The 12987-nt window shown below is 32.7% G+C and overlaps 1 protein-coding gene across 1 annotated transcript in view; it reads left to right on the top strand.

Annotated features, from left to right (window-relative positions):
* Window positions 1-628: 628 nt before the first annotated feature.
* The window catches only part of LOC133171997 (ubiquitin carboxyl-terminal hydrolase 32-like), a 35401-nt gene continuing 23042 nt past the window's right edge, over window positions 629-12987 (top strand). The window contains exons 1-18 of the mRNA XM_061306791.1: window positions 629-728; window positions 951-1069; window positions 1315-1474; window positions 1624-1755; window positions 2274-2381; window positions 2644-2759; window positions 3067-3141; window positions 4137-4220; window positions 4372-4433; window positions 6300-6405; window positions 7376-7771; window positions 8145-8285; window positions 10429-10576; window positions 10741-10910; window positions 11248-11326; window positions 11464-11538; window positions 11713-11851; window positions 11960-12065. Of these exons, the coding sequence (XP_061162775.1) occupies window positions 962-1069; window positions 1315-1474; window positions 1624-1755; window positions 2274-2381; window positions 2644-2759; window positions 3067-3141; window positions 4137-4220; window positions 4372-4433; window positions 6300-6405; window positions 7376-7771; window positions 8145-8285; window positions 10429-10576; window positions 10741-10910; window positions 11248-11326; window positions 11464-11538; window positions 11713-11851; window positions 11960-12065 (2205 nt within the window). The 5' untranslated portion in view covers window positions 629-728; window positions 951-961. The remainder of the gene's footprint in view (window positions 729-950; window positions 1070-1314; window positions 1475-1623; window positions 1756-2273; window positions 2382-2643; window positions 2760-3066; window positions 3142-4136; window positions 4221-4371; window positions 4434-6299; window positions 6406-7375; window positions 7772-8144; window positions 8286-10428; window positions 10577-10740; window positions 10911-11247; window positions 11327-11463; window positions 11539-11712; window positions 11852-11959; window positions 12066-12987) is intronic.

Below are 12987 nucleotides of genomic sequence, written 5' to 3'. Positions count from 1 at the left end.
ATATGCCAAGATATGAAATTTTAAAGGACAAGTTAAGAAAAAGATGTCTTACAAGGAAATTTTGGATGTAACTACAAAAGCTTAGCTGAGTCAATTTTTTGGAATCTGTTTACTGGTATTCTGATTTCTCTGATGATCGTTTCATGTTTTTTTCACAAAATCCATTTCTTTCTTGTTGTCTTACCTGTTTTCTTTTCAAGTAATAATTAGCTTTACTTCAAGTTAATTTTATTGCAGTATGGATTATTACAATTTTTATCCTTTTGTGCAAATAGTAAAATTGATACTTCTGTGAAAATAAAGCTATATATGCTGAAACCTAATCTTATTATTTATACATTGATTGAGCATATTTTTATTTCTTCCCTTTACTATATTAATATATGATTTTAAAATCTGATTTCCTTTATGAAAAGTATTTCCTTAAATGAAGGGATTATCACTCAATCTGACTATAAAGCCAGATCTCTATTTACGCTATCACAATACCCGGTAGATAGAGCTAAAATAGAGCATAAATAGAGCTATCGCAATAGCGTAAATAGAGGTCTGGCTTTAGTCAGATTGGATGATCACTGAGCTACAGTCAAAGACATGTGCATTTTTTCCCCATGTATTTTAGCTTCTGTACAGAGGATTTGGAGGCACCTCCAAAGGGCTCTCTCTGAAGGACTTGTTGTGTGGGCTCGTTATTCTCACCAAGGGCTCTGTGGAGGAGAAAATAAAATGTGAGCTTTAGAAAAACATTCAATACATGTTATATATGTCATAATGACCAAGAAAGAAAAGGAGAAAAACAAAGCATCCAAATCAAACAATGCTAACATCAAAGCTATAACATGATCTGTCAAATGCTGAATGACTTCACTTTGTCAAAAAAGTCAAAGAAAAGTGAATCACCATGATTTATTTTCAGAAGTTTAACATAAATGTTTTTTATTTTTGTGTAGTCCTGTTTGGGATGTATGCCGATGACAGTTACTCCTTCGTACAGAAGGAGGAGATGGACCGATTGGTTCTGGAGTCTGAGGGACAGGTCTCCAATGCTCTCTCTGACCTCTTTATGGAGGTATAAAACCCTGGTTCCAAAATCTGTCATAGAAAGGAAAACCAATTTTTAATACCTACTGTAAAAAGTGTTTTACCGGTATATGAATATTGGTACTGCAATGAAAATTCCATTATGGTATAAAAATTTGTTATATCCCTCTATACATGAATATTGGCACTTGTATATGCAGTGCCTTTTAAAAATTGAAAATATATACTGCCAATTTAGGAATTGAAAATGTTTTTTATTGCTTCAAAAAACAGAATGATCAGGTGACCTTTGATTATTTTCGACTGTGGGTGAAAGCTCATCCTGATGCCACAGAAATGACAAAATGGCTGTTGATGGAACCCATGACGGTCAGTCTCTCGGATGACACAGACACACCCACTTTCTATCAAACTCTGGCTGGGGTCACACACTGTAAGTGCTGGTGGTCCCATTCATGTCAGCTTCCATATGATTCAAATTATAGTATGTAAATACCCTGTGAGGGAAATTTTAAAAAATTGAAACCAAAAAAAGGATGCTCCAGTTTACATATTACAGGTATTATGTGGTTTGTTTTTCAGTGGAAGAGACGGACATTAGTGAACTAGAGAAAAGATACTGGGCTCTGAAGTCTCAATCCAAAAGTGGGAAATTTGATCTTGACACATTCAAGGCCATGGTCTGTCCACCAGTGCCAGAGGCTATTTGTGAAAGTGAGTACATGAATAAGCTCTCCCCTGTAATGGTTCGGTGATAATCATTTGTCCACAATTTATATATCTTAATCAAATATGTTTGAGTTTATAACTGGATGGTAAGGTTAGTTCTCCTTTTGTATCAATGGAATAAAGGAGAAACATAGAGTTTGATGATTCAAGTTTCATTTGTGAGCTAGCTTCCTAGCTCTGCAAGACGAGGGAAAAAAATCAATGTTCTAATTAATATCTAATAGACTTTTTGCAGATTTTAATGGCAGACTTCCTTTATAGGCAAAATAGACAGAAAAAAAAAATGTCAAATTCATATTTGATTGACTTATTTTAGATTCTAATCAATTTTTTTTAGTAGGATTGTATTGACACATATTAAAACGTCAGAAAACCTTGTGTCTTCTATAAATGAATTATGCATATCACACAGAATCAAGGAAATATAGTATAGATTCATGTGATGCAATTTGTGTTCATTTTATGTGATGAAATTTGCATGTCAATTTACAATTTGCTTGTAGGCCTTTTCCATGCATTTGATGAAAACAGAGATAATCACATAGATTTTAAAGAGATGGCTTGCGGAATTTCAGCTTGCTGTAGAGGACCAGGAACTGAAAGACAAAAATGTGGGCAGCTCAGATTTTTTTTAGCTAAAATAAAAACCTTTACTTTTAAGAAAAGTTCATTTTATGTTTTTAATGGAAAATGAATAGAATCATGCAATATGTGTAAAGCAAGTTTACAACAGAAATAGAAATACGAGCTATATTTAAAACATTTCTCTCCCATGAATTGATGTTATGTTATAAATATTAAGTGCATGTATATTAATTATAAACATTACATGAAAATGGAAAATATCTAATTAACATTTTTTCTTTGATTTAGTTTGCTTTAAAGTGTTTGATATGAACCATGATGGCAAGCTGTGTGAGAGGGAACTAGTACAGATGGTCAAAGCTTTACTGAGAATACGAGAGGAAAACCAACCAACAAACACAATGGTAACCATAGCAACCTTTCTAAACATTAATATGCCCACAAATTAAAAGAAATGAAAGAGATTTGGAATTATATTAATAGAAGTCTACGTACATGTACATGTATATATTTATGTAAAATCTTCATCTCAAGCACATGTTTGTGTAGATGATGGAAAATTCAAAATCAGTTGAAAGTGTTTTCTAGCTTGAAGGCCAGAAATATGTAGATTTCCATATATGTATGTAAACTTACATGTGATGATGAGAGGAAATGGATCTCGTAAAGTTAACATTTTGAGTCATTTTCACTGTTTGAATTATTTAATAGGAGTGTGATCCTTTCTATAACATGGACCCAGAACTTGTAGCAAAAGAGATTCTAGCGAGTCATGATGGAGACAAGGTAAACAATTCACAGCTTTTATTCCATTTTGTTTGAAGCCATATCTTTGATATATTGACAAATGCTTGGAAAAGTGCTGTACTTAAACTTTAATTAAGATTTGGTACATGAACACCATTATTGATCAGATGAAAGTCATAAAATTGTAATCATGCAATAAAGAAAAATCAATGGGACTGGCAATATTTTATCTGGAATGAAAAAAAATAGATCCTATATTTGGAACTTTTTTATGTGGTGAAAACAAATATAAATGCATAATAGTAGATCAATAAAGCTAAATTGGAAAAATATTTGAAAAATTTATGAGAATGTGAAGTATCCTTTGATTTGGGTATGATAAATAAATGATATGGGGTATTGTGACGTCACCCGTATCGCACAGTGCAGAATCGGTGTATTTACTACTAAGTATATGATAAATGCAGATATTGCAGAAACTTTTCTTTTTGTATTTCTGAATGTGTTGCTTGTCTATTGTAAATACATGTATAATATGATAATATTACAATGATGTCATAAATGTGCGTATTGATGTAATTTTTTTCCCCAACAAGTTTTGTTTTAAGGTCAAACGACATATTCTTCAATAATATATAATTTTTTCCAAGAATTTGTCATTGAAGTATTGCTACTTTAATGGGTTTCCTCACAAAAAATTTAAGAACCTTACCAGGCATTTCTGCAAGATACAGATACCATAACAGAGGATGTTATTTGCTATATAATCCTGTTAGAAATCACTACCATTTCCAATATTACAATTTTTTGGTGTCTTTATATAAGACATTTTGAAAACAGTTTAAAAATCACAAGATAATGATAATTATGATTTATTTGTTATATATTATGAAGAGATACAAAACAGATATTCAAGCAACGTTTCATCAGGCCTTGACTGAATTAATTTGCTTTTCCTTGGAGTATGGCTTGTACTTCAGTTTTTACCTTTAGATTTTATGTAATGTACAAAAATGTATTTTTTCTAATAACAGGATGGGTGTCTAACTCAGGCAGAATATTTAGTGTGGACAGTCAACAACACGCTGGCAGATAATTTCCTAGATTTACTCAGTCAGGTTGTTCACTTATATCAAATTAATGTAACCTTTCTGGTAGTGTTTGATCTAGAAAAGTAAAACATGTGCAAGAGAATAAAAGAAATACTAATGTAAATTTGATTATTCTAGAGTAAAGTACATGTAGTAATATGCAGTATTATTTATTAAGATATGCCATTTGGTTATGGGCCTTAAACCTCAAACAAAAGAAGAGGAAGGGGAGATAATCAAGTAAGATTTTTACACATTTACAAACTTAACTGGTTCAAATATTCATTCTTAGTTTTTCACATGTAAAATGTGGTGTTGTTATTACAGAATATGATTTATGCTGTCTTTGTTAAATGACTTGGGCCTTTGGCACCAGTGAGCTATTCTGATCAAATTTCTGGTCTGCTGTGTATCTTCCACATGTTGCATGTTGACTGTAAAGTTTTTAAAAATCTTCTTCTCAAGAAACACTCAAGAAAAGATGAAACCAATGTTCACTCATAGATACTTCTTTTAGAAATGATTGGCCCTTGAAATAGAAAGGGGTTTGAAATGAGGATAACGAATATGCCAGAAGATCTTGAGAAATATTTTTCATTCAAGAACAGCAGTTCCAAAATTAGTCAAATTGATATGCAAAATGTAGATTCAAGTGTGTTCAAATCATAGCTAGCCCACAGGGGTTACACATGAGTTCAAAATTCCATATTGGAATAATACATATGCTGGAAAAGTTTATATGAAGTTTACTTATATTAAAAGCAGTGCTACAAATATTGTAAACTACATAAATTAGCACTTAAAATTTAGCACAGTTGCTTCATCAACTGATAAATGCAATCATGAATTAGCACACTAGAGTTTTAACAACAACAACAACAGGTAAAAGCTTTAATTATATATTAGCATGTAAGGTATATAAATTAGCAGACAAGAACCAGCATAAAAGGCACTAAAATATTATTACATGCACTACTAAAATACAATGTAAGTATGTTTACAGTAGTCGGTTTAATATTCTAGCATCTCCATGTAGTGTAGATAAAAATTTATTCAAGTCGTAGCCATAGGGCTAGGGTGGGGGATCCATGGAGAGTTAAAGACAATCTTTAAAATTTTCTTTTGTAAGGGGAATCAGGATGTTGAGGTGAGATATGTGCATATTAATTTTTTTTCATATCTTGTATGTATATTAAAAAAGCATGTCTTTCATACTTAAATGCAGTTCCTGCATCAGGTTCCAGCTTAAAAAGAGATACTGCATGACAAGTTTTAGTCCTTGAGTATTTATATAGAGTTTGATTGATTCTTCAACCTTTATAATTCTGTCTGTAAGGGGGGATTTTAAGCACTATTAAAAAATACATTATTTCAATAGTGGACATATACAGTAAAACACACTTATAGCAAAGATGCACATAACGAATTGACACTTACAGTGAAGAGATTGTAATTCCCTGTGACTTTAAAATATATTGTAAACTTAATGGATATAACAAATTACACTTATAAGGAAGCAAAAAAAGACTATCCCTGGAACTTCGTTATAAGTGTTTTACTGTATCTATTTGATATTTTAAAATATGAATTGAATTAAAGATTTAAAGGGCAGATTGCATATACCGGTACATGGAATAAATTGCTTACTTTTCAAGTGAGTTTAAATGAAGTAAATTAAAATTAGAAGAAAACATGCCATTCAGAATTCAAACAGGGCACAACTGTATTACTTGTACATATATTTATAACTACATGTAGGTTAAAAATACCCAATATCTAACTTTTCCATTTAAAAAAAAAGCAGAAAAACTCTTTGACTTAACATGAAAACTTGAGTTTTTATCTTATTTAATATACTAATAGCAAAATGCATGACATCACTGACTTGGTAGATAAGGAAGACATGGGAGTGGATCTGTCTATTTCATAAACTTATACAACTGTATTTCATTTATCTACATGTACACATCGTTTATTTGTAAGGAAGAAAAATATGACTCATGTGAGCATTGTGGGCATTTAGAACTTTGGTCATTGTAATTGCAGTAATACAAGAGAATTTTTTAGGTCTAGAGAGCTGATGAACAATTCATTTTAAAATTGTAGGCAGTGGCTTCAGAGAGAATCCAAGAAGAGTTTTGAGATTGGTCAGGTATGGTACCTGATCAGCATGACATGGTGGAATTCCTGGATTGAATATGTCCAACCACCGGTATGTTTTATCACTTAAATGACTCTAACAATGTTTTTTTCTCCTAATTTTGTAATCTTACTTATTCCCCATTTCACTTAATCATGATTAGAATTATATTGAACTTTTTGCCTTCTAGAAATCTTGCTAAAATTTGAATAGGCATGAAAAAAAGTTAACCTGAGCAAGGGCACACTTGAATTTTTCTGATTGAAAAGTATGTGGCATTTTTCATTGTTTTTTTGTCGTCTTTAAACTTCTCATATTCCAGAAACCAATTTTAACCAAACACAGGGAGTTAATTATAGAATTGTAAAAAAAAAAAAAAATTAAAAAAAAAAAAATAAAAAAAATAAAAAAAAAAAAAGCATGGGAACTTTAACATGGGCCCATGGGCCACATCACTCACCTGAGTACGTTGGCTAGGAAAAAAGCAAAAATCAGTTCATTATTAAAAAGCTTAAATGCATAAGAGGTCCCAACTTACCCCTAAAGGGGGGGGGGGGGCATTATTTGAACAAAATTGAATCTACACTAACCAAGGATGCTTACATATTTCTATATTATCATCAATTGTGGCCCCACCCTATCCCCAAGGGGTCATGATTTAAACAAACATGAATCTACACTACCTGAGGATACTTCCGAATAGTTAATAACCAATCATGGCTTTGCTGTTCTTGAGAAGATTTTTTCTTATATATTCCTATGAAAAACTTTGATTGTCCATTGTGGCCCTGCCCTACCCCTGGGGATCATGATTCGTACAAACTTGAATCTACATGTCTACCTTAGGATGCTTCCATATAAACTCAGTTATAGCAAAGTCGTTTGAACCACTGTATAAGGATATAGAGGGCATTGTCATACATAGGCTTGTTATTGTACACTTGGACTATACATGTATACTGAAATGCCGAAATGTTTGTGTTGCATGTATATGTATTTTAAATTCTTGATAAGAGAAATTTGTACTTGATTTCAGATCCAGTTGTTAAATGGCAGGTTAGATAGTGGAGAACAGGTCAGAATGAATGGAACAGAGGCTATGCACAAAATAACCAAAAGCAAGCATGCCTCAAAAGCTCTTCCATGGGATGATGACTCAGTTATAATTGTGAATATGATAACAAAGGGAAAGAACTCAGAATACAACACTTCAATCAATGGCAGTTTCAAATCCAGCACAATTCCACAAAGGTCCCAGTCTGCTTGCAGTAGTCCAATTAAGACTTGTCTTTCTGCCTCAGACTCTAATGGACTCACTAGTCTTAGTCCAGGTCCCTCCCCAAAGCTCCGCAAAAAAGGACTTCAGCAGACAAATTCTCATCCTGTGAAACCTGGGCCAATCGATAACACCAACCTTATTACTCCTAACAATTCAAAGGTGAGATACTGATTATAGTCTATTCTTAGATTTATTTCTATTTTATTTATTTTGTTGTTGTTGTTGTTGTTGCTGTTTTTGCTTCAGAATAAGTAAAATCAAAACAGTAATAAAAATAACTCATACTAAAGAAGAACAAGCACTTACATGTATGTATTTAGAGTGCAGTGAAAATTTATCTTATTTGGAAAAGGTGAAGAGGTACCAAACTAGAAAGAATGGGAAAAAATACCAAGATGTGAAATTGTACATCTTTAAGTCTGACATTAAAATCAGCTTGTTTTCCATCAGAAACTTGCAAAAAATGTGACACAGAAGGATATATGCTTAACTACATGGAATCAATTCCAGCTTATCTGTTTTGGGATTTTAGGTAGTAAGTCTCACCAATGAGGGAGGCAGGCTACGGAGGGATACCATGTTGGTAAGGGGCAAGGATTTTGAATTGGTGCCTGAAGTGATATGGAGGTCACTGTCAACCTGGTATGGAGGAAATATTGCTCTACCCAGGACAGTAAGTTGTATTGCACAGTTAATGTTAATTGATAAGAAGCAAAGATTTTTTTAATTTTATTATAACCTCCACAGGGTTCGACACTAACTTTTTTACCTTGGTGGACCGCAGGTCCATCAGTCAAAAAATATTGGTGGACCTTCTCAAATTCTGGTGGACCTTTATGAATGTTTGAATTAATGAATGAATTCACAACACAAGGCTTGAAACCAACTTATGTACCCAGTCTCGTCAGACTAACAAAGTATAAGTTTAACCAGTCAACAGAAACAAATCAATTAGTCAGGAGTTTTCAGCAATATTGTGAAACATATTTTCAATATTTAAAAAAAAAGAACACAATCTACATCTTCAAACAATTTGTTATTTTAATATCATTTATTTTCAATGGTAAAAACCTGCATTTATTTAGCTTCCAACGGTAGATATAATTTTTAATCCCAATAATTGAGTTGTTCATATAAACAAATGGATTTTTCATGTATCTATGGCTAGAATACTTTTTACTACGATGCAAAACTGACAAAAGTATATTTATTTATTTTAATTATTATTTATTCAAATAAACTGCGATCATATGATTCTTTTATGTGATATAATGTATAGCAGAAAAAAAAACAGGAACTACAGATAACATATTCATAAAATATAAATTACACCTGTTTGAGGACAATGCATAAATGCAGCTGTCAATCAATTCTCATTATCTCCAAACCTGGCCATCAGAGTGCGTTCAGGCATGAAGTGATTTCTTGTTACCCAGTGTTTCTGTACATTAAACAAACAAAGGACAGACTGACCAATTTGGCTCGAATTTTACATGCTTCTTTTTCAAGATCCGTATTGAATGTTCTTGCAGTCAATGTTATTGATATTGTAGTCATCAATATTACATGTAAAATATATATTTAGTCGCTAGGTTCCCCTGATTACCCAAAATAAATTATACCCTATTTCTTTCTTGTAAAATATAAGTTTGGATGAATTCATCGTTGATTTACTGATGTCGATTTATAGAAAAAGTGGAATTACCGTTTTTTCTTTAATATGGTGTTTAATTTTTAAGTAGACCGACAGTCCACCTAGTCCAGAACATTTGGTGGACCTTCCAATTTTTTGGTGGACTCGGGCCGCCGGTCCACCGTTAGTGTCGAACCCTGCCTCCACAAACATTGTTGGGGTTTATAAAAACCACCATTTTGTCTTTCTGTCTGTTTGTCTGTCTGTGCAATCTTGTATGGGTCATAACTTGTAATGTAGAAAAATAAGATACTCATACTTGGCATCGTTTAAGACTTATGTCCTGAGGGTATGTACTGACCTTTACCCAAGGTCATTCCAGCAAGTTAAAGGTCAATGTCAGCAAATGTATAATTTGTGTCCAGTCTAAAACTCTTATGGAGAAAATTGGAAGTTGCTAGTTAATACAAAGATTGCTTAATAACCTAGGGTGTGTCATGATCTTGACCCAAGACCATTTGGCAAGTTCAAGGCCACTGGCAGAAAAGTGTAAAATTCATGTCCAGTCCATAATTTCCTGATGGAATATCATTGTATGTTAATACTTCACACAAATATTACTTATGTCACCATGACCTTGACCCAAAGATATTCTGACAAGTTCAAGGTCACTGGCAGAAAAGTATGTCTAGATCATAACTCTAATGGATAAATACTTCAAGCAAAGATTATTTAAGAGCTGAGAGTATGTCATAACCAAGACCCTTGTTAACTCTGGCAAGTTCAAGGTCAATGGCAGAAAAAGTTTAAATTCATGTCAGGTACCTAATTTTCTAATGGAGAAAAATTGGAAGTTCATATTTCACACAAAAATTAAGTTACTTATGACCACAGAGGGGTGTGTCATTTTCTTGAGCAAAGGTCATTTTGGCAAGTACAAGGTCAATGTAGAAAAAATATATCTGGGTATTTAAAAAAAAATTGGCATAATGGGTTATAATTTTTTGAGGTCATTCACAATACCTCTATTTAAATTTGGATTCATTTTAAAGTAAAGAAAGTTTAGTCTGTATATTGCATTCCTGTTTTGCTCTCCTTATTTGAATCAAGAAAATGTTGCATAGCCAAAATCCTGCACTTTTGTTTTGCAATGTAAAATTAATTTGAACATTACCTTGATTAGGTGATTGCCTCCAAAAATAACAATGGCAGTCCAGAACTGGAGCTGTATCCTGTGACAGTAAAGCTGTTACGACACCAGGTTGTTCCTCAACGTCCCAACCCCACCTCATTCTCAGGGGTCATGTCCGGAATAGGTGGCATGGCCCTTAGTAAGTATTCATTTGCCATTTAGGGAAAATTGGCAAAGGAAATTTGATGTAGTGTTTCTGTAAGGGAATTAATTTGCCCACTGAAAACATGGAAAAAGTATGATTTATCATTTGATTAATTTATTTGGGGGTAAAATTATAAATGACCTTTGAACTCTCTATAGGCATGACAAACTACGTCTCCAGTGCACCACCTATTCCAAGGCGCTATGTTGCTTTTACTGCAACCTTCAGCAAGCAACACACCATACAGCAAGTATATGAATTTCTCTGTACAAAAGTCAGATTTATCAGGGAGGACATCAGGCTATGGAAAATAGGAAGTAAAGATGATGTAAGTGGTGTTTATCTTTGTAGAAGTTTTTGTTTCTTGTTTATTTCTTAGGAAATCATTGAACATTTTGTTAAACTCACTTAAACTGGATTATCCTCACAATAAAGCAGCAGTACCTGATTAAATGAAAATGCTTCTAACATATCAATAATTGTAAATAATTGGGGTTTTTTTTGGTGCAAGATTACAGACATGTCATGTGTTTGATATTAAAAAGAAAGCTGTATACAATTCAAGCATCAGTCTAGAACATGCCCTGATTTTTAGTGCCAGAAGTTACATTAAAATATTGCTGAAGTTAGCTTTGATAACACCTGAATTTATTTTGTCGACACAGAGCATGACGCTCCTAGAAGATGAATCCATGACAGTAGAAGATTGTGGAATAGAAGAAAACCAGTCACTGTTGATAGAGGGTAAGTTTTGATTGAAAAAACTTAATTTACAATATATGATGTTTCAGTCTTGGTGGGTTTTTTTTCTGTGAGGTTGTTTTGTGTACTTGTAAAATGAGCTACATAAAAAGATGATCAGATTACACAACTAATTTCAGTTCGAAACAAGGACCTGACATGGCCTGAAGAAATGTCTCAGCTGGCCAAAAATAAAACATGTCGAAAAGAGCAAGGTAAGGTTTATATTATTGAAAATCAGTTAGTTTGTAACAGGTATTGTATATTTGTATATAAATATTAAATATATATTTGTAGATAAATTTTAATTGTTTTATGGATAAAGAAAATTCATTTAAAAAAAACTGTTTTTTTGCAGAAAATATGAATGTTTTATTTTGTCTCTATAGTACCCACCCAGAAGGGAGCTACAGGACTTAACAATCTAGGAAACACGTGTTTTATGAATGCTGCTGTACAGTGTGTGTCGAACACTTGGCCTTTAACTCAGTATTTTATTGGAGGGTTACATCTGTTTGAACTTAACAGGTGAATAATGTGTTTTTGTAAAAATTAACAAAGAAGATACTCCTTTCTATCCACATTCTACAGCTTTTGAATGTTTTATGTGATGTTTATAACTTGTTTTCTGTGCAGGTCTAATCCTCTAGGGATGAAGGGACATATTGCTCAGAGATATGGAGAACTAGTCAAGGATCTGTGGAGCGGAACCTCCAAAACCATAGCTCCTCTTAAGCTCCGAGTAAGATTACATATTTATAGCTCCTTTTAAGCTCTGAGTAAGATTACATATTTATAGCTCCTTTTAAGCTCCGAGTAAGATTACATATTTATAGCTCCTTTTAAGCTCCGAGTAAGATTACATATTTATAGCTCCTCATAAACTCTGAGTAAGATTACAAAACAATATCTCCTTTTAAGCTTTGAGTAAGAATACAAAACTTCCGAGTGAGGTTACATATTTAAACTCAAAGTATGGTTACATATTAAATCTCCAAGTGAGGAAATATATTCAATCTCCACAAGTGTGTAGTAAGGTTGCATATTCAAGCTCAGGGTAAGGCTACATACATCTATTTAAGATCCATGTTAGGCTAGATATTTATGCTTCAAGTAAGATTACATACATGTATTTAATCTCTAAGTGAGGCTTTACTTAATCTCTGAGTAAGGCTACATATTTAAGCTCCGAAAAAGGCTACATATTTAATCTCGGACTAAGGTTACATATTTAAGATCTGAGTAAGGTTACATATTTAAGGCTCAAGTAAGGTTACATATTCTAGCTCCATGTAAAGTAATGTAAAATGTAAAGTAACTTAAATATTAAGACAAATTCACAAGTAATCTGTGTAACTTTTTTTTCTTTGGTTCATCATTTTATTCATACATCATAGACTTGAAATTTTATTTAAAATTTACAAATGCAAATTTTTACTTACACAAACTTTGGTGGAATAGCTTTATGACGAATTCTGTAAATGTATTATATTTAGCATGTACGATATTTGGTGGAAATTGATTTTTGAACATGTTAGCATAGATTTGATTTTTATAGCACATTTCTTAGTGTTCTTATGTATGTGTATATGTGCAAGACATTTAGCGATATACTTATATTAGCGGAAGTTGCTTTCCGCTAAAGGCGCCAAAATGAATACACA

Source organism: Saccostrea echinata, unplaced genomic scaffold (genome assembly GCF_033153115.1).
Source record: "Saccostrea echinata isolate AGI-Se365-2 ecotype Australia unplaced genomic scaffold, CSIRO_AGI_Sech_v1 ptg000054l, whole genome shotgun sequence".
Lineage (NCBI taxonomy): Eukaryota > Metazoa > Mollusca > Bivalvia > Ostreida > Ostreidae > Saccostrea > Saccostrea echinata.
Note: the sequence above shows the minus strand (reverse complement) of the source record. Positions and strands in the feature narration are given on the sequence as shown.